General features: G+C 45.3%; 1 protein-coding gene and 1 pseudogene across 2 annotated transcripts in view; both read right to left on the bottom strand.

Moving 5' to 3' along the window:
- The window catches only part of Bsn (bassoon presynaptic cytomatrix protein), a 126236-nt gene extending 101687 nt beyond the window's left edge, over positions 1-24549 (bottom strand). For both annotated transcript variants that reach the window (XM_045136459.1, XR_006633980.1), the window contains exon 1: positions 24314-24549. In XM_045136459.1, coding sequence (XP_044992394.1) covers positions 24314-24549 — 236 coding nt within the window. The remainder of the gene's footprint in view (positions 1-24313) is intronic.
- Positions 6720-6854, bottom strand: LOC123455707 (annotated as a pseudogene).
- Positions 24550-24784: the final 235 nt, after the last annotated feature.

The following is a 24784-nucleotide window of genomic DNA, read 5'->3' as shown; positions in this document are numbered from 1 at the left end:
AGATGAGTGTGCCAGGGCCTCCAGCCAGTGCAAAGAACTCCAGACGCATGTGCCACCTTATGCATCTTGCTTACATGGGTCCTGGGGAATAGAACCTGAGTTCTTAGGCTTTGCAGGCAAGCAAGCACCTTAACCACTAAGCCATCTCTCCTGCCCAGCTCCTCTTTTTCAATCTCTTCAGCAATCTTTCTGGTTCCACTTTCAGAACATTATTCAGAAGATGATCACTTCCACCACTCTCACAAACAGTGAAAGAGGCAGAGAGAGAGAGAGAGAGAGAGAGAGAATGGGTATGCCAGGGCCTCCAGCCACTGCAAACAAACTCCACATGCGTGAGTCCCCTTGTGCATCTGGCTAACATGAGTCCTGGAGAATCAAGCCTCAAACCAGAATCAAGCCTAGAACCAGGCTCCTTAGGCTTCACAGGCAAGCGCTTAGCCATCTCTCCAACCTTAGTCTTTTACTCTTACAAATAGTACCATAGTAAAGAATATGGTATATATATATTATTTTGTATTTTTAAAATATTTTTTAAATTATGTACTTATTTAAGAGAAAGAGGCAGATAGAGAGAGAGAATGGGTATGCCAGGACCTCCAGCCACTGCAAACAAACTCCAAAACAATTTTTTTTTGTTGTTGTTGTTTTCAAGGTAGGGTCTCACTCTATCCCAGGCTGATCTGGAATTCATTATGTAGTCTCAGGGTGGCCTTGAACTCATGGCAATCCTCCTACCTCTGCCTCCCGAGTGCTGGGATTAAAGGCGTGAGCCACCACGCCTGGCCCCCAAGACAATTTTGTCAAAGGAGCCTGGGATGTAGATCAGAGGTACAGCACTTACCTAGCATGTGCAAAGCCCAGGGTTTGATCCCTAGTATTATCAAAAATAAACAGAAAAATAGATGAAAATATTTATCAACATGGAAGGAAGGTAATAGATGGAAGGAATAAGATAGAAATAAAGTTGTGTAACTATACCTTGCCTTGAGCTGAGAATGTAGCTTCATTGGTAGAGTACCTGCCAAACATGCATGAAGCCATAGGTTCAAACCTAAGCACAGCACAAATTGAGCATGGTGATACACTCCTATAATCCCAGCACTTGGAAAGTAGAAGGAGGAAGAATAGACATGGCTTAGCAGTTAGGTGCTGGCCTGCAAAGCCAAAGGACCCAGGTTCGATTCCCTAGGATCCATGTAAACCAGATAAAAAAGGTGGCTCATGTGTCTGGAATTTGTTTGCACTGTCTAGAGGCACTGGCATGCCCATTCTCTCTCTCAAGTAAATAAACATAAAATATATTATAAAAAGAGATGAGTCCAGGAGTTGGAGAGATGGCTCAATGCACATGCACACAAGCATAAGGACTTGATTTCAATCCCAATACCACATAAAAAACTAGTGATGGGGCTGGAGAGACGGATCAGCAGTTAAAGGAACTGGATTGTAAAGCCTGACAGCCCAAGTTCAATTTCCCAGAACCCACATGAGGCTAGATGCACAAAGTGGCACATGAATTTGGAGTTCATTTTCAGTAGCAAGAGGCCCTGGTGTACACATTCTCCCTCTCTCTCTCTCACTATCTCTCAAATAAATAAATATTTTTAAAAAAACAGAGTGGCCACACACGCCTGTAACCCGAGTACTGCAGGAGGCAGAGACAGGAGGACTGCTGGGGCTTATGGAGCACAAGCTCAGGTTCAGCGAGAAACCCTGCCCCATGGACATAAAGTGGACAGGGGCTGGAGAGATGATTTAATGGTTAAAGGCACTTGCCTGCAAAGCCAAAGGTCCCAGGTTCAATTCCCCAGGTCCCACGTAAGCCAGATGCACAAGGTGGCATGCATCTGGAGTTCATTTTCAGTGGCTGGAGGCCCTGGCATGACTATCCTATCTGTCTGTCTCTCTTCTCTCTCTGTTGCCCTCAAATAAATGAATAATAATAAAACAATAAAAAAATAAAAACTTCAAGGCCAGTTCTCGACCTTGACCTTGTTGGATTCTATCTCCATTCCTCCAGCCTGAGAGTTCCCGAGGGCACCCTTGAAAGGCATCTATCATATATATTCAAAGATAAAAAATTGTAAGGAAGCCAGGCGTGGTGGCACACACCTTTAATTGCAGCACTTGGGAGGCAGAGGTAGGAGGATTGTTGTGAGTTCGAGGCCACCCTGAGACTACATAATGAATTTCAGGTCAGCCTGAAGCTAGAATGAGACCCTACCTCAAAAAAAAAAAAGAAGAAGAAGAAGAAAGAAAAGAAATAAGGTGGATAGCATGATATAGGAGGACAATTAACATCCTCTGGCCTCTTCACAGGCACATTTCAGGCATGCACATCAGCAAATACACGTGCACATAACCCATACCCCTCCCACACACATCCCACAATACTATACACACATATGAAAGAGAAAGAGAGAAGCCATATTCCCTCCTCATAAACCTAGTCAGGACTTTGTGACTATCTCAGTGAAGACAAGATGACAGAAGTGACATAGCATATATTTTTTTTTGAAAGGAACTCTGGCCCCCAACCTGTCCCCCATCCATCACTGAAACCAACCAACCATGCTGTTAGGAAACCCAGTAACAGCCAGCATCAATGGTCAGACGTGTAAGTGACACGCCTTCAGATGATTCTAGACCCCAGCCTTTGAGTCCTCCAGGGGAAGCTCTGGACATGGTGGAGCAGAAACAAACCATCCCTACTGTACCCTGAACTACAGAGTCGGTGACCACAATGACGCCTGTCTTCTGCTACTACCAAGTTTTGTGGCAATTTGTTATCCAGCCATAGGTAACTGCATCAACTCCCCTTCACCTTGGACTTAACCATGAATCATTCCGCTAAAGGAAAGTTAGCGAATGCATTAGTCTGTCAGAGCCTAAAGTATGCTTCTGTGGATAGGTCCACCTTCTGGGTGTCTGTCCTCACTGCTGTAAAAACCTTCTCCAACTGGCCTAACTGTTCAAGGAAAAAGAGACATACACACCGCAGACCTGAACCCATCTGCAGTCTGCAGTCTAGCCTGGATCTGTGAATTCTAGCCAACCTACAGATGCATGAGTAAGAAGGGAAAAAAATTATTATTTGGACTTTGGTTGATTTATTGTATAATAATATGGTAGTAACATATAACTGTTCAAAAACCAATACTTACAAACTGAAAACGAATAAAGGAGCTTAATTTTTTAAATTTTTATTTATTTATTTGAGAGCGACAGAGAGAGAAAGAGGCAGAGAGAGACAGAATGGGTGCACCAGGGCTTCCACCCACTGCAAATGAACTCAAAATACACCCCCTTGTGCATCTGGTTTACGTGGGTCCTGGGGAATCGTGCCTCGAAGGGGGGTCCTTAGGCTTCACAGCCCAGCACTTAACCACTAAGCCATCTCTCCAGCCCATAAAAGAGATTAACTTTATATCCTACTAATAATATAAATACACAGGAAAGAATATGATAATTCTAAAATGCAGAGCCACATATCTCTAGAAAGATTTAACTTAAAGACAAAAGATACCACAAGGAATCTTAAATTGCATTCACTAGTGTTATTGTTTGTAAAAAAGAAAAAAAGTCTAGGAAGGGGATTATAATCATGGTATATTGTCTATACTTATGAAAGTTGCCAATAAAAAAGTTTTTTAAAAAAAATGAATGAAGGGCTGGAGAGATGGCTTAGCAGTTAAGCGCTTGCCTGTGAAGCCTAAGGACCCTGGTTCAAGGCTCGGTTCCCCAGGTCCCACGTTAGCCAGATGCACAAGGGGGCGCACGCGTCTGGAGTTCATTTGCAGTGGCTGGAAGCCCTGGCGCGCCCATTCTATCTCTCTCCCTCTATCTGTCTTTCTCCCTGTATCTGTCGCTCTCAAATAAATAAATAAAAAATGAACAAAAAAATATTTAAAAAAAAAATGAATGAAGAAGCTGGGCATGGTGGCCCGTGCCTTTAATCCCAGCACTTGGGAGGCAGAGGTAGGAGGATCGCCCTAAATTCAAGGACATCCTGAGACAGTGAATTCCAGGTCAACCTGGAAAAGAAAGAAAGAAAGCTAATGAAAGCTGGAGAGATGGCTTAGAGGTTAAGGCACTTGCATGTGAAGCCTAAGGACCCAGGTTTGATTCCCCAGTACCCACATAAACCAGATGCACAAGGTAGCACATGCTTCTGGAGTTCATTTGCCGTGGCTAAAGGCTCTGGCATGCCCTCTCTCTCTCTCTCTTTCTTCCCCCCCACTCTCTGTGCCAAATAAACAAATAAAATGTTTTAAAAAGCTGAAGAGACAGCTTAGCAGTTAAGGCACTTGCCTGCAAAGCCTAAGGACCCAAGTTTGATTCCGCAGGACCCACATAAGCCAGATGCACAAAGTGGCATATACATCTGGAGTTTGTCTGCAGTGGCTGGAAGCCCTGGCATACCCATTCTCACTCAGCTCATTTTTTAATTTAAATATTTTAGAAACAGAGAAAGAGTGAGAATATAAGTATGTCAGGGCCTCCTGCTACTACAAACAAACTCCCTGTACATGCACCACTTTGTGTATCTGGTTTTACTTGATACTGGAAAACTGAACCAGGACCATTAACTAGGCTTTGTAAGAAACACCCTTTAACAGCTGAGCCATCTCTCCAATCCCCCAGTTGCATCCATCTTCATGCAAGTATCATGATTTCATTCTTTTATGGTTGAAAAAAATGACACTGTGGAGAGATGGCTTAGCGGTTAAGTGCTGGCCTGTGAAGCCTAAGGACCCCAGTTCAAGGTTCGTTTCCCCAGGACCCACATTAGCCAGATGCACAAAGGGGCTCACGCATCTGGAGTTCGTTTGCAGTGGCTAGAGGCCCTGGCGCGCCCATTCTCTGCCTCTCTCTATCTGACTCTTTCTCGCTGTCTGTCGCTCTCAAATAAATAAATAAAAATAAAGCAAAAAAATTTTTTAATGACACTGTGGAACTAAGGAGATAGCTCAGCAGGTAAGAGCACTTGCTACACAAGCACGAGGTCCTGAGTTCAATCCCCAGCAACCACATATAAAAAGGCCTGCATGGCCATGCATGCCTATATCCCCAGCCCTAAAGAGGATGCAGTCTGGGACTCCCTGGTCAGCTCATCTGATCAAAAGAAAAAGGGAGCTCCAGGTTCAGGGAGAGACCCTGCTTCAGGGAATTAAGGCTGAAGAGCCTGTCTGCACCTCCCCAGCACAATGATTGGGCCACACCACACACAGATTGGATCCCAACATTTACACAGGAGCTGGGAATCTGAATTCAGGTCCCCACACTTACAGCAAGTACTGCATCCATGGAGCATCTCCTCAGCCCTCTTTTCAGTCTTTTGAGGAACATCCATACTGATGTCCATGATTTTCTGTGTCCCTATCCTCACTAATATTTATTGTTAATTGTTAAATGGGTTTTTTTGGTTTATGTTTTTTTTTTTTTTCTTCGAGGTAGGGTCTCACTCTAATCCAGGCTGATCTGGAATTCACTATGTAGTCTCAGGGTGGCCTCGAACTCACATTGATCCTCCTACCTCTGCCTCTGGAGTGCTAGGATTAAAGGCATGTGTCACCATGTCGGGCTAGCTTTGTTTTCTTAATGACTGTCATTCTGCCTGGAGTGAGATGGAATCTCAATGTAGTTTTAATTTGCATTTCTCTGATGGCTAGTGAAATTGAACATCTTTTCATGTGTTTAGTTTCCACTTTATATTTTATGTTTTGAGAACTGTCTACTCATTTTACTAGCCCACTTATTGACTAGGTTGTTTAATTTCTTGTTCCTTTTTAGTTCATGTTATATTCTAGATATTAATCTTCTGTCAGATATATAGCTAGAAAAGATAAAAAGTCACTTTTGAGGGGCTGGGGAGATGGCTCAGCACTTAAAAGTGCTTGCTTGCAAGCCAGCAACCACATGAAGACTGATGCAGAGCGGTACACATGTCTGTGGTCCCAGTGGGCCAAAAGCAGCGGAGGTGGAGCCAGGAGAATCCTTACAGACCGTCTAGACCAGTGCACACCAAGCAGAGCAGCAAAAACAAAGTGACAAGGGAGACCCTGTCTCAAGCAGGGTACAGGGAGAGGACAAACATCATCCCAAGGTGTCCTCAGACCTTCACATGTGCATGGTGGCATGCACGTGTCCATATACACACAATACACATGCATCATACACATACATAAAGATACACACATATATAATTTTTAAATTAAATTTTTAGTTCATTTATTTATTTGAGAGTGACAGACAGAGAGACAAAGAGGCAGAGAGAGAGAGAGAGAATGGGCATGCCAGGGCCTCCAGCCACTGCAAATGAACTCCAGATGTATGCGCCCCCTTGTGCATCTGGCTAATGAGGGTCCTGGGGAATCGAGCCTTGAACCAGGGTCCTTAGGCTTCTCAGGCAAGTGCTTAACTGCTAAGCCATCTCTCCAGCCCATAATTTTTAAAGTAATTTTTTAAGTTTAATTTTGTGTTTGTTTTTATTTTGTTATATGAGAGTGACAAACAAACAGAGAGAGAAAGAAGCAGAGAGAGAGAATGGGTGCACCAGGGCCTCCAGCCACTGCAAACAATCTCCAGATGCATGTGCCACCTTGTACATCTGGCTAACATGGGTCCTGGGGAATTGAGCCTCGAACCAGGGTCCTTAGGCTTCATAGGCAAGTGCTTAACCACGAAGTCATTTCTCCAGCCCGTAAAGTAATTTTTAACAGAGGACAGCACAAACATAGTCTCCCACTACTATAAATTATGTAATCGAGTTTTCAGCATTTGGAGAAATCGCAGGGGTCAGCAATGGATAAGGTTTACCTTCGTGATCATGGTATCGCCTCTGCCAGGTGTCATTTTTGAGTCAGATTAGTAGCTCAAGCCTGTAGTCCCAGCACTCAGGAGGCCAAGGCAGACTGATCACCATGAGTTCAAGGCCAGCCTGGTTTAAATAGTAAATTCAGAACAACTTGAGTGAGACTCTGTCTCAAAAAAAAAAAAAGGTAGGCCAGGCATGGTGGCTCATGCCTTTAATCCCAGCACTCTGGGAGGCAGAGGTAGGAGTTCGAGGCCAGCCTGAGACTGCATAGTGAATTGCAGATCAGCCTGGGCTAGAGGGAGACCTCACTTTGGGAAAAAAAAAAAAAACACGTCATTTCTGAGTCACATGTAGTTGTGGTAGCACATGGCTTAGAAAGTGGAAGTAAAAGGTAAGGAGTTCAAGGCTAGAATCTGGCACATAGCCAGCCTTGGCTACTTTGTCCAAAAAAAGGCAGTTGAGGCACTTGCCTAGAAAGCCTAATAGTCCAGGTTTGATTCCCCATACCCACGTGAAGCGAGATACACAAAGTGGCAAATGCATCCGGAATTCATTTGCAGCAGCTGAAGGCCCTAGTGTGCCCAATTCTCTGTCTCTCCCTCTCTCTTCTCTGTGTCTCTCTGCTTGCGTGCCCATTCTCTCTGTGTCTGTCTCTGCTTGTAAACATGTAAATAAAAAATTTAAAAAGCTGGGTGTGGTGAACACACCTTTAATCCCAACACTTGGGAGGCAGAGATAGGAGAATCACTGTGAGTTCGAGGCCATCCCTGCTGCAAATAAATAAATAAAACCAGTTTTTGTAAATAATAAAAAGACTCTTACTAGGTTAGAAAGGATCTCTAGGTACACCCACTTCAGACATGGCAGGGACCCATGTAGGCCTACATACAAGGTACTCAGCCTTCATGCAGAGATGGCCCCCTTGGGTCTGGACAAGTGTGGGAGTAGCTCCCACAGAGTTCTTGGTAAAACACAGATAGATGTCCTTATGCTGCATGAGTGAAGGCTCCTCGTCCTTTAGACTATGTCATTGTTAATCCATGCGACGTGTTGAACACTGACCCTGTCCTCAGTGTACTGGCTGCCTTAGACAGGGCACCCTACAGTGGGTAGCAGTCCCAAACTTCCATCACAGCCAAATGGTCTGCAGATGTCAAGACCAGAGAAGAAGGCTGGGATTGAGGAGCTGAGGGCCTCATGGTCCTCAGTTCTGGCACATGGGAGGCACAAAGTGGGTACCTACAAAATCTGTGAGCAGATAAAGTTAGCAGTGCCAGAGGGCAGAGCCAGAACCAGCACATAGGCAGTATGGGAAAACCCAGTCCAAACAATTAGAACAAAAGAACTTCTGGGCTGGAGAGATGACTTAGCGGTTAAGGCACTTGCTTCTGAAGCCTAAGGACCCAGGTTCGGTTCCCCAGGACCCACGTAAGCCGATGTACAAGATGGCGCATGTATCTGGAGTTTGTTTGCAGCTGCTGGAGGCCCTGGCGTGCCCATTCTCTCTCTCCCTGCCCCCTTCTCTCTCTCAAATAAATAAAATAATTTTTTTTAAAAAAAAGAACTTCCCCATGGTGGAGTCAAGGCTACTGACCACTAGGGTATTTAACCCAAAACAGCCTGAGAAGAAAATGAAAACAGGCATTCTAGCATCCATTAGGGGTTGGACTGGACGCTCAAGATAAAAGGGGGGGGCAGAGCAAACACACACACTGAACCTCACCGGTCAAAGAGGGCCGAGAGCAGCAGAGGCTATAGAGAATGCCATGGGCATTTCTTCCCTTTACAAAGGAAGGTGTCTACCCAACTGCCCAGCTGCACCAGTAGAGTGGGCAGAACTAGCCTCTTTCAGGCTAACACTTTCCATACCCCACTTTCCCTCATCACGAAGCTCTCACCAAGTCCAGCTCCCCAGGAGGTCAAAGGGACAGTGACTGCAGCCAGGGTGCCTGTATGAACTAGGGTGCAACAACACCCAGGACCTAAGCAGACAGCACAGCAGGGAAGAGCAAAAGCTTATAACTCTGCAGATTGAGGTCTCTGCTGGAGCCTTCTGGGCCAGCCAAACCGACACAAGGAAGCCAGCGGCTTTTCAAGAGCCCTTACCTACCAGAAACAACCGGTCCTCGGTCCTGGCTCCAGGTTTGGCTATATGGTCATTTTGTCAATTTTGGGAAATCTCTGGACCTCAGTGAATAAGCCATCCTCTTAATTTAGAGCTGCTTCTGGCTGGGGATATGGCTTGGTAGATAAAACGCTTGCCACGCGAGCGTGAGTCCCTGAATTTGGATTCCCAGAACGCATGTAAAAAGCTGGAAGCTGTGGCATCTGTAATGCCAGTGTGTCCACAGTGGGAAGGGAAGGCGAAGGCAGGAGAATTTCTAGGAAGCTTGCGCACGAGCTAGCCAGGTGAACACAGCAGTGAACCACAGCGAGAGTAAGGTGTGAGGTGAGGATGGACTCCGGAAATTATCCTGTGACCTCCATACGTGTGCCCTTGGCACGTGAATGCCCATACACACACACATGAACACAAAAACCTATGAACACACACTAAAAAAATTAAACAAAAAGTGAGTCGTTTCTAACTTACTTAAAAGGTGCATGTTATACCTTTCATTTATGACTGTTTTCTGTTTTTTTTTATTTTAAAATAGTTCTTAATTTTTTTAGAGAGAGAGAATTGGAGCGCCAGGGCCTCAGCCATTGCAACTGAACTCCAGACACTTACGCCACCTGATGGGCATGTGCGACCCTGTGCTTGCCTCACCTTTGTGAGTCTGGCTTATGTGGGACCTGGAGAGTTGAACATGGGTCCTTAGTCTTCACAGGCAAGTACCCTAATCACTAAGCCATCTCTCTAGCCTGTTGTTTTGTTTTAAACAGGGTTGTGTTCTGCAGCCCAGGCTTGCCTGGAACCTATGGTAATCCCCTTGCCTCTGCCTTCCAAGGGCTGGGATTATAGGAGCAAGCCACCACACCCTGTTTATGACCTTGTTTTCTTTCTTTCTTTCTTGCTTGCTTGCTTTCTTTGATTCTTTCTTTCTTTTTTGGGTTTTTGAGGTAAGGTCTCACTCTATCTAGCCCAGGCTGGCCTGGAATTCAGTCTGTAGTTTCAGAGTGGCCTCGAACTCACTGCCATCCTCCTACCTCGGCCTCCTGAGTGCTGGGACTAAAGGCATGCACCACCACGCTGGTCTGTGACCTTGTTTTCTATCCTCAGTGGGCTGAAGAACAGTGGGAAGCATCATGCTTCCTTCTTACTCATCTCACAGAAATCAAATACCAAAGGCAGAAAGGGTTTTGGAGATCATCTAAATAAATCTCTCACTTTAGAGATGAAAAACCTGAAGACTCAGGGGCTGAGGGTATGGCTCAAAGGTGGAGCATTAGTTAGCATAAGCAATGTCCTGGGTTTGATCCCTAGAACCTTGACCAACAAAACAATACACAACATCTAAAGATATACCCACCATGTATAGTCAGTGTGAGGGCATGCCAGAAATGATTAAAACCTGGATGTATGATACGCATTCAGGATGCTTCCACTCTTCCTCACCCCTATGCTGTCCTTTATCCAAATGTCCTACTTCCTGATCTTCTTCTTTTTTTTTTTTTTTTTTTGTTTCCCTCCCATAGCCCTCCCCGTTCTCTTGCTAAATTTTCCATCTTCTCAGAGCAGGAGGCAGGGAAGTGACAGGGCTCTCCAGCTGTGCTCAGTGTTTGGCATTTTAGTTTGCTGAAGTCGGCTAGCTAGCTGTTCTAAATCGCTCGTCTTAGGCCTCTGGAGCTCCCAACAGAATAAGCTAATGTTGTCAATGTGTTTTGTAAGCTGTAAAATACTAGACAAATATATGTTCTACTATTTTAGGATGTGAAATAATATAACCCCTTTAAATCATGCTCTTGTTTATCTTCCCTTGCTGAGACAAATAGAAGGCAGGAGCAAATTCTCATCAAAGAAAGACAGAAGGAGGGTCACGAAGTGCAGAGCTCATCTTGTGCTCTTTCCTTTGTTCCTTACATGTCACCCAGGCACGGGCTCAACAAAGAGTTTTTGGGAGACAAAAATAAATTTTCACTTTAAAACTCTTCTATGCTGGCCAGATAGGGTGGCATGTGCCTATAATCCCACCGCTCATGTGGCTAAAGCGAAAAGATCTGAGTTCAAAGTCAGCTTGGTGTACACAGTGAGATTCTAGCTCAAGAAACAAACAAAAAGTTCTGGGGGTAGGGAGATGGCTCCATTGGTAAAGTGCTTGCCTTGCAAGTATGAAAACCTAAGGCTGACGCCCTAAAAGAGCTGGGGACAATGGCATGTGCCTGTAACCTCAACTGAAGAGGCAGAGACGAGAAGATACCTGGGGTTTACTGGCCAATCAGTCTATTCTAATTGGTGAGCTCCAGGCCAAGGAGAGATCATATCTCAAAAGAAAAGGTGAGGGCTGGAAAGATGGCTTAGCGGTTAAGCACTTGCCTGTGAAGCCTAAGGACTCCGGTTCAAGGCTCAATTCCCCAGGACCCACATTTGCCACATGCACAAGGGGGCGCATGCGTCTGGAGTTCGTTTGCAGTGGCTGGAGGCCCTGGTGCGCCCATTCTCTCTCTCTGCCTTTCTCTCTCAAATAAATAAATTTAAATTTTTTTAATACATAAAAACAGAAAAGGTGAATTGTGTTCCTAAGAATGACACCTGAGATTATCCTCTGGCCTCCAAATATGTACATGCATGTGCGTGCACACACACGGGCGTGTGCACACACACACACAACTTCAGGGCTGGGGATGTAGCCCAGGGGTAAAACACTTATCTAGCATTCATGAGAGTGCAATACCCCACACCACAATAAATAAATAATAAAATTAATAAAATCCTTATATTTCAAAGTCCAATTGAACCATATACATCTCCACAACCATTCACATGTGCAAAAAGTCAAAAGGTACAGGAAAGGAGAATGCAGAGATACAAACTTTTACTTCACTAGGAAGAATGAATTCAAAAGATCTGTATAAGTTAGTAGCTATAATATATTCTTTTTTTTTTTTTTTTTTTTTTTTTGGTTTTTCGAGGTAGGGTCTCACTCTAGCCCAGGCTGACCTAGAATTCACTATGGAGTCTCAGGGTGGCCTCGAACTCACAGCAATCCTCCCACCTCTGCCTCCCGAGTGCTGGGATTAAAGGCGTGTGTCACCACGCCTGGCTCATAACAATATATTCTTGAAAAAAATCACTGAGTAGATTTCAACTAGCTTTACCAATAACTATTCTTGGGCAATAAATATTTTAATTAGCTTGTTTAGCTATTCTATGTATATTTATGTCAATAAATATTTAGAAGTTATTTTATATTTTATTTACTTATTTGAGAGAGAGAGAAAGAAGCAGAGAGAAAGAGCAAGAGAACGGGTGTGCCAGGGCCTCTAGCTACTGCAAACAAACTCCAGATGCATGTCCCACCTTATGCATCTGACTTTATATGGGCACTAGGGAATCAAACTCAGGTCCTTTGGCTTTGTAGGCAAGTGTCTTAAGTGCTGAGTCATATCTACAGCCCCCACCATTCCCATATACATATAATTTAGTCTTTTTATTTATTTGAGAGAGAGAGAATGAGTATTGGTGTGCCAGGGCCTCTTGCCACTGTGAACTCAAAATGTATGTACCTTGTTATGCATCTGGCTTTATGTGGGTACTGGGGAATCAAACCCACACTGGCAGGCTTTACAAGCAACCACCTTTATTTAACCATTGAGCCATCTCCCGAACCCATATATATATATATATATATATTTTAAAACATCATGCACACAGGAAATACAATTTTCATTTGTCAAATAAAAAAAAAAAGCCAGATAGGCATGGTAGCGCAGGCCTTTAATCCCAGCACTAGGGGGCAGAAGTAGGAGGATCGCTGTGAGTTCAAGGCCACCCTGAGACTACATAGTGAATTCCAGGTCAGCCTGGGCTAGAGTGAGACCCTACCTCGACAAAACACAAAATAAATAAATAAAAAATAGGGCTGGAGAGATGGCTTAGCGGTTAAGCGCTCGCCTATGAAGCCTATGGACCCCGGTTCGAGGCTTGGTTCCCCAGGTCCCACGTTAGCCAGATGCACAAGGGGGCGCACGCATCTGGAGTTCGTTTGCAGAGGCTGGAAGCCCTGGCGCGCCCATTCTCTCTCTCTCCCTCTATCTGTCTTTCTCTCTGTGTCTGTTACTCTCAAATAAATAAATAAAAATAAATAAAAAATAAAAGCCAGATGTCAAGATACATGCCTGTAACCCCAGCACCAAGAAGGTGGAGGCAGGCAGATCATGAGTTCAAGACCAGCCTGGGCTACATGAGACCCTATCACAAAAAGACAGAATAAGTTAATAAATAATTTAAAATTAAATTTTAAAACTGGAATGTAGCCGGGAGTGGTTGCGCATAACTTTAGTCCCAGCACTCAGCACTCAGGAGGCAGAAGTAGGAGGATTGCCATGAGTCTGAGGCCACCCTGGGACTATAGTGAATTCCAGGTCAGCCTGAGCTAGTGTGAAATCCTACCTCAAAAAAAAAAAAAAAAAAAAGACTGGAATATAACTATGTGACTACTAGGAAATCACCATCTTTTTCCTCAAATGCCTTGATGGTTGTTCCATCATTCTTGAGAGGCTCATTTTCCTTCCAAGCAAGCATCACCGGGGAGCTCTGGCTCATTCAACAAGGGACAGTCCCAGGTAGGACAGGGTGGGATGATGATCTCTGCGTGAGCTCCTAGATAATCTATTAGTGCTCCTCAATGATCTCCTCACCATTTGAGACCAATTCCCAGAAACCAATCCTGCTACTTCCCCCACTCCCTCCCACCAGATTCTTCTTCTTTTTCTTCTTCTTCTTCTTTTTTTTTTTTTTTTTTTTTTTTCTTTTTAGGTAGGGTCTCACTCTAGCTCAAGCTGACCTGGAATTCACTATGTAGTCTCAGGGTGGCCATGAACTCACAGCAATCCTTCTATCTCTGCCTCCCGAGTGCTGAGATTAAAGACCTGCGCCACCACGCCCGGCCCAGATTCTTCATTACCTTTGACCCTGACAGCAGATCAGCCTACTTCAGGGCAGCTGGATCTCCCCAAGAAGTTCTGGATGTGACTGTAGGTTTCCAAAGGGCCTCCAAGCAACCTTCTTGTTAGAAGAAGGGGGAATGGCAGACTAGGGGGAATCTGCTAGAGCAAAGCTCCGTTCATACCTGAGGTGCCCACAGGAAAAAAGAATCAGGGCTGGAGAGATGGCTTAGCGGTTAAGGTGCTTGCTTGCAAAGCCTAAGGACCCACGTTTAACTCCCCAGGGCCCAGATAAAATCAGATGCACAAGGTGGCACATGTGTCTGGAGTTCCTTTGAAGTGGCTAGAGGCCCTGGAGCACATATCCTCTCTATCTGCCTCTTTCTCTGTCTTTCTCAAATAAATAAATAAGATGTTAAAAAAAATAAATAAAAGGGCAAAGACTCAGAACATCCTTGTTGAGGCCCGAGGTATGCTGCCGTGCATGAAGGAACACAGCCTACCAACCCCATGCCACAGGTACAACAGACTAGAACCTAAGTCTAAGACACGCACAAAGAAAGTGCTGGGCAGGGAGTGGGGGTGGGGAGGGGTCAGTGGTACAGATATAGCTCAAAGGTAAGATACTTGTCTAGCACGCACAGGGCCCTGAGTTTGATCCCCAATAACACTGCCACACACACTGGGCAACAGACACTCCCATCTACCAGAGGCCAATGTACAAGGAGGGAACCAGAGATGGTAGAACACCAAAACTCCATTTCCCCTAGCACAGGCAAAGGGCTACAGGCCACTGTTCCAATCAATTTCCCAACTATGACCAATGTCCCCCCACTGCACTTATGAACGGAGATGCAAAGGGTCCTGTAAGAAAGGAATCTGAGTGAATCCTACGAATGCACCATTCACAGCCTCGTGGCATATCTCTGAGCTGGAAGGACTGAGGTAGGAGCCCCACAGCTATATTGTTTACCGAGCCCCCCACTCATATCCTAGAGTGACATTCAGCCATTGCTGTGGGCATGCAGGTCTCAGCCACCATTTCACTGTTTTAAAAGTTCCCGTGCAAGAAGGACAGATGGGGCCTGTAGGAGCCGCACAGCCTGGCAGTCAGAGTGAGAGTACACCCAGCAGAAAGTCTGTGATGAAGCCACAACCATAGTCAGCACTGTTACAGCCATTTTTATCAGCCTCCCGCCACAGTCAGCCCCAACTCTACAGGACACAGCCCACCAGCTCCAGGAACAGATTCCTCTCAAGTATCCCACCTATTACATTTTGTCCCTCCCCATTCCCATGCCCAACATGAGGAAAGGGTCTCACTCTGAAATACAAGATGAACCAAGCACGGTGGCTCACACCTATAATCCTAGCACTCACGAGTAGAAGGATCACTGTGAGTTCAAGGTCAGCCAGGGCTACAGAATGAGTTCCAGGACAATTAGACTAGAGTAAGACCCTGCTGAAAGAAAGGAAGAAACAGAGAAAGAGAGAGAGAGGAGAAGGGAAGGAAAGGAAAGAAAGGAGGGAGGGAGGGAAGAAAGGAAGGAAACAAGGAAGAAAACAACAAAAAAAAGAAAAAGGAGGAAGGGAGGGAAGGAAGGGAGGAAGAAAAGAGGGAGGGAAGAAGGGAAGGAAGGAAGTGAGGGAAGGAGGGAAGGAAGGAAGGAAGGGAAAGGGAAAGAGAAAGAGAAAAAGAGAAGAAGGCTGAAGGGATGGCTCAGTGGTTAAAGGAACTTGCTTGCAAAACCTGACTGCCCAGATTTGATTTCCTAGTACCCATGTAAAGCCAGATGCTCTAAGTGGCACATATGTCTCAAGTTCATCTGTAGTGGTGGGAGGCCCTGACATGCTCATACTTCCTGTCTGCCTCTTTTTCTCCATCTTTCTTTCAAATAAACAAATAAAAATATAAAAACAAACAAAATAGAAATGCAAGACAAATGGGAAGGAAAGGATTTATTGAACCCCCAAACCTGTCCACTACCAGCCTCCTACTTCACATCCCTACACGGGACTTGCCCAAGCTAGGGCAAAAATATATATAGCACGGGGCATCTGAAAGTTTCTGCTTCTTAAACTCAGAACCAAACCAATTCAGAGGAAAGAGAATTTTAGAAAAAGAACTGAAAAATGATCTACTACATTGTTCTTTGGCTCCCAAATTAGTCCAAAGCCTGGCTCTATTTTTAGTGATTCCTGATCTCTCCACAAACCCTTCCTTCTAAAGGAAGAACTGCAGCCAAGCATAGTGGCACATGCCTGTCATCCCAGCACTCAGGAAGCTGAGGTGGAAGATCAAGCGTTCAAAGCTAGCCTGAGCTACAAAATGACTTCAAGGCCGGTCTGAACTATATAACACGACTTTGTCTCAGAAGCACCCACAATAACAAAAAGAATGAACTGTAGCCTGGGATATAACTCAGTGGTAGAACATTTGTCTAGTATGTATGAAGGGCTTGAACTCCAGGGCCACTAATAATAACAACAATAAAATGTAAATCTTAATAAATTCTAGATATAATTTACAATTTTCAGGAAAAAATTTAAGATGCAGACTATCTTAAAATGACAGTGCAGGGTTGCAATCAGCATGATCCAGAGAATGATAAACCACAGGACAAATGACTCAGTTCTCTAAAACACAAATTGCAAAAGGAACAAAAAGAGAGGCAAGCCGGGCGTGGTGGCACACACCTTTAATCCCAGCACTTGGGAGGCAGAGGTAGAAGGATCTCCATCAGTTGGAGGCCACCCTGAGATTCCATAGTGAATTCTAGGTCAGCCTGGGCTAGAGTGAGATCCTATCTCAAAAAAAAAAAAAAAAAAAAAAAGAGGCAGTCTATAAATTTAAAGACTCTGGATAAGATAAATGCATCACAATTCAAACAAATCAACTATAAAAATAAGCCCTTAAGACAACCAGGAAAATGGAGCCATGTCTGGATATTTGCTGAGATTAAGAAGAGATTGTTGAGTGGGCTGGAGAGATTGCTGAGTGGTTAAGGCACTTGCCTGTGAAGCCTAAGGATCCATGTTTGACTCTCAAGATCCTACATAAGCCAGACACACAAAAGTGAGGCAAATGCAAGGTCACACATGCCCACTAGGTGGCACAAGCATCTGGAGCTCAATTGCAGTGGTTGAGGTCCTGATGCACCAAATCTCTCTCTCTCTCTCCCTCTCTAAAAAAATTAAAAATTTTATTAAAAGAAGTGATTGTTAGGGGCTGGAGAGATAGCTCAGTGGTTAAGACACTTGCTTGCAAAGCCTAATGACCCGGTGCCCATGTAAAGCCAGATGCACGAAGTGGCACATGCATCCAAAGTTTGTCTGCAGTGGCTAGAGACCCTGACATGCCCATTCTCTCTGTCTCTCTTCTCTCTACCTCTCTATTTGCAAATAAATAAATAAATAAATTTTTTTAAGCTGGGTGTGGTGGCACATGCCTTGAATCCCATCACTTTGGAGGTAGAGGTAGGAGGACTGCCAGGAGTTCAAAGCCAGCCCGAGAATACATAGTGAATTCCTGGTCAGCCTGGGTTAGAGCAAGACCCTACCTCAAAAAACCAAAGGATTAAAAATTAAAAATAATTTTATTTTAGAAAAAGAAGAGAAGAGGTCATGGGGATGTAGCTCAGAGGATGTAAACACCTGCCCAGCACTTATGATGCCCTGGGTTTGATTCCTAGAAATGCCACTCAACACCCTGAAAGAAGGACTGCTTATCTACTTAGATGTGATGACAGTGTTATGATTACATTTATGTACATTGTCCTTATTCCCTGGAAGCAAATACTGGAATACCGATGATGAAATTTTGGATGTCTGGAATTTGTTCATGTGAGAAATGAGGGAGATAAATGTAACTTGATTGGCTAAGTTGATAATGGCTACGGCTGAGTTACGGGAATGTAAAAGTACATTAGACTATTCCCTCTGTTTTGTTTTAATTTTTAAAACTTTATTCGCAAGCAGAAAGAAATAGAGAGGAGACAAACAGAGAAGATGGACATGCCAGAGCCTCCAGCCACTGCCAACAAACTCCGGATGCATGTACCATTTTGTGCATCTGGCTTTCGCAGGTACTGGGGAATTGAACCTGGTTCCTTAGGCTTTGTAGGCACGTGCCTTAACCACTGAGCCATCTCTCTAGGCCCTCCTCTGTTTTTATGTATGCTTAAAATTTTCCGCAGTAATGTGTGTGTGTGTGTGTGTGTGTGTGTGTGTGTGTGCACCATGATTGTAGATGTGCACATGTGAAGGTCAGAGGACAAGTTTTGGTTCTTGGGCCTTGCCTTTCCACTTCCTTTGAGGCAGGGTTTCTCTCTCTGACTCTCCCTCTACTGGAGTTCTTCGCTGCACTCACTGGAAGCTTCCAGGAAGTCCTGCCTAGTTTCCAACCTCACACTCAGCTTGAAGCACAGGGATGGAACTAAGGTACTTAGGCTTGAGTAGTGAGCACTCTAGCCACTGAACATCTCCCCAGCCTTCCATAATAACCTTTAAATAAGAAGAGCCTCTCAGGGGCTGGAGAGATGGCTTAGCAATTAAGGCATTTGCCTGCAAAGCCTAAAGATCTTGGTTTGATTCTGCAGGACCCATGTAAGCCAGATGCACAAGGTGGTGTGTGCATCTGGAGTTCATTTGCAGTGGCTGCAGGCCCTAGTGTGCCCATTCTCTACATGCCTCTGTCTCTCAAAATGAATAATTAAAAACCTAAAAAAAAAAGAATATCCTCTCTACACTTATTTTTTCCACTAGAATATTTTATTTAAAATCCATAGTCCAGCACTAGGGCTTAGACCTGTCTGTAATCCTACAACTTGTGAGGCTTTTAGATAAGTGGATCACCCCAAGTTCAAGTCCAGCCTGGGCTATAGAGTAAATCCTAAGCCAGCCTGAACTATAAAGCAAAACCCTAGATCAAATATATATATATCAGTCCTTCAGTCCTTCTAATGTTGGAAACAATGATATTGTAAAAGCTACCCTTTTTTAAAAATATATATATACATATTTATTGACAACTTCTATACTTACATACAACAAACCATGATAAAGCTATCCCTTTTTCCCTATGAAAAATGCAAAACTGGTTGCCTCCTGAAGGTGAAAGTCAAATGTCACCATTCAGAAGTGAGGTCACTTTATTACATATGTGCCTCCCCCTCACAAAAAAAATAAAAAATAGAGTCAAACAAGGCCTCTAATGATAAATGGCATTATTTCCAAACCTGGCAATGTGTCCATTTTATTTTCACAAATTCACTGTAATTTTTATTTTTTTATTCTTCTTCTTCTTCTTCTTTTTTTTTTTTTTTTTTTTTTTTTTGAGGTAGAGTCATCTTACTCTAGCTCAGGCTGACCTGGAATTCACTATGTACTCCAGGCTGGTCTCCAACTCACAGCAATCCTCCCCCTACCTCAGCCTCCAGAGTACTAGGATTAAAGGTGTGCACCACCACACCTGAAGAGAGAGAGGCACACCAGGACCTAGACACCTGTGCCACTTTGTACATCTGCCTTTACATGGGTACTGGGAAATTGAATTTGGGGGTTGTTAGGCTTTGCAGGCAAGCACCTTAACTGCTGAACCATCTCTCCAGCCCAAATTCACCTCAAATTTTTCTACAGCCTGTTAGCTGAACCAAATAAATCTGACTGGTCCCAGCCTAGAAACAGTATGCCTGACAGATCTGTTGGAAGAAAGGAACTCTGGTGTGGTTCTCAAAGCAGCTTCGTCCACCTTCTAGTGAATGATCAGTTTCTCTTTGCCCAGTTTTCTTTGGCTCAAGATGTTTCCAGGTACATGAACTGAAAGTGACGTGACCACAGATTTTGACAGGGAATGAGGGAAAGACCTCAGCAGGCCTCAGTTCTCTCCCAGTCCACTGTACTAACCTCATTCTCTACTCACTGTCCCTGCCAATGTAGACCACACTCCTCATGCCACTTCTCTCTTTGCCTACCTCTTTTTTTTTTTTTTTTTTTTTTTTTTTTTTTTTGAGGTAGGATCTCACTCTAGCCCAGGCTAACTTGTAATTCACTATGTATTCTCAGGCTGGCCCCGAACTCATAGCGATCCTCCTACCTCTGCCTCTCGAGTGCTGGGACCAACGGAATGCGCCATCATGCCTGGCCTTTATCTACCTCTTTTTTTTTTCTTTTCACAATTCCATGATTATAAAAAATCTCCCATGATAATACCCTCCCTCCCCACCCCCCGCATATCTACCTACCTCTTTTAATCCCATCATTCTTCCAGAATGTCTTGAGTCTCCCTATTCTGAAACCTAGCTTTGCCTTTCCACTCTTCCTATTTGACAATCCTTCCATAAGCATGACCCACTTGACACTTCTCAGACACTAAGATGCCCACAGTTTCTTTTCTAGGGATCATCCATGACTTGGCCCTTCAAGAAGAATCTAAGGGTTAGAGAGATTGCTCAGCGGTTAAAGGTGCTTGCTACCAAAGCGTGCCATTCAGAGTTCACTTCCTCAGTGCCTACATAAAACCAGATACACAATGTAACACATGTGTCTGGAGTTTGTGTGCAATGGCAAGAAGCTCTGGCATGCCCATGTTCATTTGTTCTCCCTCTCTCTCTCCTGGAAATAAATAAATGAATAAATAAAACATTTTCATAAGCTGTTACATGTGAAACACTTTTTATGCATAATCCAAGTTGTTCATCACTCACATTATGTGCTAATTTTTTTTTGTTGTTTTTTTGAGGTAGGGTCTCACTGTAGTTCAGACTGACCTGGAACTCACTATGTAGTCTCAGGGTGGCCTTGAACTCATGGCGATCCTCCTACCTCTGCCTCTCAAGTGCTGGGATTAAAGGTGTGTGCCACCACACCTGGTTCCTAAATTTTTTTAATTATTTATTTTTTTATTTGAGAGAGACAGAGAAAGAGGCAGATAGAGAATGGGAGAGCCAGGGCCCCTAGCTACTGCAAATGAAATCCAGACACAAGCACCACCTTGTGCAGCTGGCTTACACGGGTACTGGGGAATTGAACCTGGGTCCTTAGGCTTTGCAGACAAGCACCTTAATGGCTAAGCCATCTCTCCAGCCCCAATGTGCTAAAATTTTTAAAGAAGAAGAATCATCTGATTAACTAAACTGAGTGCACCAAATACTCTTCCACACCCTCCACGAAGCCAAATCCAGTACTTACTCTTCAGAGCTGGTGAACACTCCTTAGATAACCAACTGAAGATCAATTTGCCCATGACAAAACCTGGAAACTGACAGACTACACAGGCTCTCATTGGCAGACATGGTTCTTCTGTGCTATTTTTGTTGTTGTTGTTGCTTTGTTTTGTTTTTTCGAGGTAGGGTCTCACTCTAGCCCAGACTGACCTGGAATTCACTATGTAGTCTCAGGGTGGCCTTGAACTCACAGCAATCCTCTTACCTCTGCCTTCCAAGTGCTAGTATTAAAGGCATGCACCACCATGCCCGGCCTGTATTATTTTTTAAATATTTTTTAATTATTTATTTATTTATTTGCAAGCAGAAAGCAAGAGAGATAAAGAGAGACAGTCAGAGAGAGAATGGGCATGCTAGAGCCTGTAGCCACTCACTGCAAATGAACTCCAGATACATGTACCCATTGTGCATCTAGCTTACATGCATCCTGGGGAATGGAACCTGGGTCCTTTGGCTTTGCAGACAAATGCCTTAACCACTAAGCCATCTCTCCAGCCCTGTGCTATTTTTTTTAAAAGGTACTTTCTGAGGTACTGACTAGGTCCGCTCTTAAGTCTTCATCTGGTAGTGTCATGGATGTGTAGATAAAATCCCATCAACTTGTGCACACCACCCCACTGTACCTTACAAACAAATACTCTGTAAATAAGTGAATGAATAAATGATGTCTCTTCCTCTAGGAAGACGAACCCACACCAGGTTATACAACTTGGAAAGGAGAACCAGGGACAGAATTCCATTTTCTCTCAATCTGGCATTCCTTGGGAAAGGCATAGCTGATATAACTATAGGTCATGATCCTGAGACTAAAACAGAGAACCATTCCTTGAGGGACTCTAGTGTCCAAAGCTCCCTACCACCTCAGTGGGCAGAGAGACAACGCTATGGGTGTGGTATGGGATTCAAGGCAGGCTCTTCAGCCTCCCATCCTGAAACCGCCCCCTCACAGAGCCCAAGTCAGCTCAGCGTGAGAATGAAAAACCTAATTCAGCCGGAGGTGACAAGAGGTAATATGGTAATAGGAAAAATCAAGATTCAACTCCCTCAGAACCTCGGTCTTGTTCCCTGAGATTAGAAAAAAAAATAATAATCATCCCTTATTTTGACCCTCTACCTACCTCTATGAGGTTTCTGACTGCTACAAAGCTACAGTCTTGCTGGAAACCAACATAACCCTGTGTAGTGCTCTTTCTGGAACATCTAGAGGCACAAGCCATAGGGCTTTTTCTCCATCAATGGGCCAATCTGTTCAGCAGCACCTCAGAACAGAACATGCTAAATTTGGCATCAGGTACCTGAGACACACTGGTGAGGGGAAGTAGAAACCATTCCCATCCTGAGAGACAGACCACGCAGCTGTCTGCTCAACGGAGGTGAATATCAGCTGGAAGAGCAAACCCTACCTCCTAAGGGTGTCTAGTCCTGTGCTTTGGTGACAAACAGCCAGCTTACTTCCTGAGCCTGACAGTCAAAGGACCTCAGCACCACAGGCTCATGTGTGAGCCTTGGCCACAGCTAGGTGAGAGAGAGATCGCGTGACTGCTAAATCCAGCAAGAGCCCATGGAGCCCCTCACCCACGGCAGTGAGTGGGTCTTGCCTGCAGCAGGATTCATAAATGAGCTGAAAATAAAACACTGAGAAGGAATATGAGCAATACACACCAGCCTCTGTCATGTCCCTCTTAAGCTTCCCAAGTCATTCCGGAATTTCATATGGTTGGCGCTGCAACATCTGATAAACTAGTAGCAGAGCAGCCTGTTTGGTTAACCGGAAGAGAAATGACAAATTCCCCACGTAGAGAGCTCCCAATAACAAGGTGTTTTTCCATTCATCAGTAGCTTCTCCTTGGAGAGAGAACTGGGAGCCTAGGTGAGCATCTCTCAAGCTAAAACCCAAGCAGCAACTCAACACGCAGCAAGATGGACTGTGTTCGCAGTGCTAAGAGCCGTGTGCTACTCAACTGCATTACTGTAATAGCTAATGTAAAATGGACAAATTCCACCCCTAAAAGGGATTCACAGGCTGCCTTGTTGGCGACAGGTTTCAGGCTAATAGCCCTTCATCACTGTTAGTTGTCTAAGAAATAAGTTCCAAGGAAATAAACACAGGAGAGGCACAGTTGGGCAGCTGAAAAAAAAAAAAGAAAGAAAGCAAAAATGATGCTTCCTCAGAGTTCTTGTGCTCTGACACAGAAAAGGCAAAGAAACGTATATCAGCAACCTCGTGTGGAGCCGGAAGCACACCCCCAATGGGTATGCTACTCCCCAGGCCTAGTTGGTATAAAAAAAAATAATGCCTTCCATTTTATCCTGTCCACCTCTTGGTAGTTTCCTGACTTTTCAGTGTACTGACATAGATTGCATTCTCCTGCCCTGCATTCACTGCAACTTGTTTTTGCGGAATCTGGGTTGGCAAACATTTAAGCCATTCTGTGTGAGTTTCAGTTTTTCCACTGGTTTGAAATACTGATCTAAATCATGAGGCAATGAGATCGTATCTGGTGCTGGATGATTCAATAGCTTGTTGTTTTTTTTTTTTTTTTTTTTTCTCTTCATCTAAAAGTGTTTCACTAAACCTTGGTGAAAAAAAAAAAAAGCACATGACTGTTAATATTGTTGGGCCTGTTGGCATCCAGTGGACAATTTTCCTTTCCCCAAAGATGGTGACAGCCACTGAATGCCTAAGGAAAGCAAAAGACCAAGTTCATGGTTCAACTATTTCCATATCTCTCTGTGCCTAGCAGTGACACTTATCTTCCTTGACAGCCACTCCCATTGTGCTCTTTCCTCGACCCAGCACAATGGACATATGCAGACACTGGCAGACAGGGAGGATGTTTTCCATACCACTGCTCCTCTGTGTGGAGGGACCAGCTAAGGTTACATAAGCCCCTCCTGAGTGCTTGGGCCCCCCGGCGTTAGGGGGAAGAGAATTTGGGGTTCGTGACGAAGTCACGGTCTGCAGGCCCTGATTGACCCTATGCTTGCCATCTGGTCGTGCCAAGGAGGGGTGTCTGGAATCCAGGGACCTGTCACCCACGACCACTCCAGCTCATGCCAATGTGGCAGGGCTCAAAGTACAAGCCAGACGTTGAACCTCACTCTCCTCCAGATAGTAGGATTCCAGGCCCGGGGCCCCAAACCTCAGGCTGCAAGCTCCCTGGCCGCCTCCACCGCCCCCCCCCCCGCGCCCCACCACCACCCCTGGCATCCAGACGCGCTTTACCTGCTCGGGCCTGGGCCGGGTCCAGGGCCTGGTCCGGGTCCGGGTCCAGGGCCAGAGCCCAGACCAGGGAGCGGGGGTCCCGCAGGCGGCCGCGCAGCGCCCGCAGCAGGGAGCTGTCCGCCGCCGGCTAGTGCTGAAGGCGGCTTCCCAGCTCCGGGGCCGGGACCCGGGCCAGAGCCTCCGGGAGGCAGCGGCCCTTCGCCAGCGCCGCCCTCCAGGCTGGCCTCGTTGCCCATGGTGGGCAAGCGGGCGGGATCGGGGTCGTACTGCGCCCGGGCCGGCGGCTCCCGGGCGGCGCTCACACTCTCGGCTCCGCCGCCGCCGCCGCCGCCGCCGCCGCCGCCATCTCCCAGCTCGGCTCGCGCCGCCGCCTGGAGCTGCGCATGCGCGTCCCGCGCGCCGCCGTCCCTGCACACGCCCCCCCTCGCCCCCCCCCCCCCGCCCAGCTTTTCCGCGCGCGCTCACGCCGGC

Source organism: Jaculus jaculus, chromosome 17 (genome assembly GCF_020740685.1).
Source record: "Jaculus jaculus isolate mJacJac1 chromosome 17, mJacJac1.mat.Y.cur, whole genome shotgun sequence".
In the NCBI taxonomy this organism is placed as follows: Eukaryota; Metazoa; Chordata; class Mammalia; order Rodentia; family Dipodidae; genus Jaculus; species Jaculus jaculus.
The sequence above is the reverse complement of the archived record's forward strand: the minus strand, read 5'-3'. Positions and strand labels throughout refer to the sequence as shown.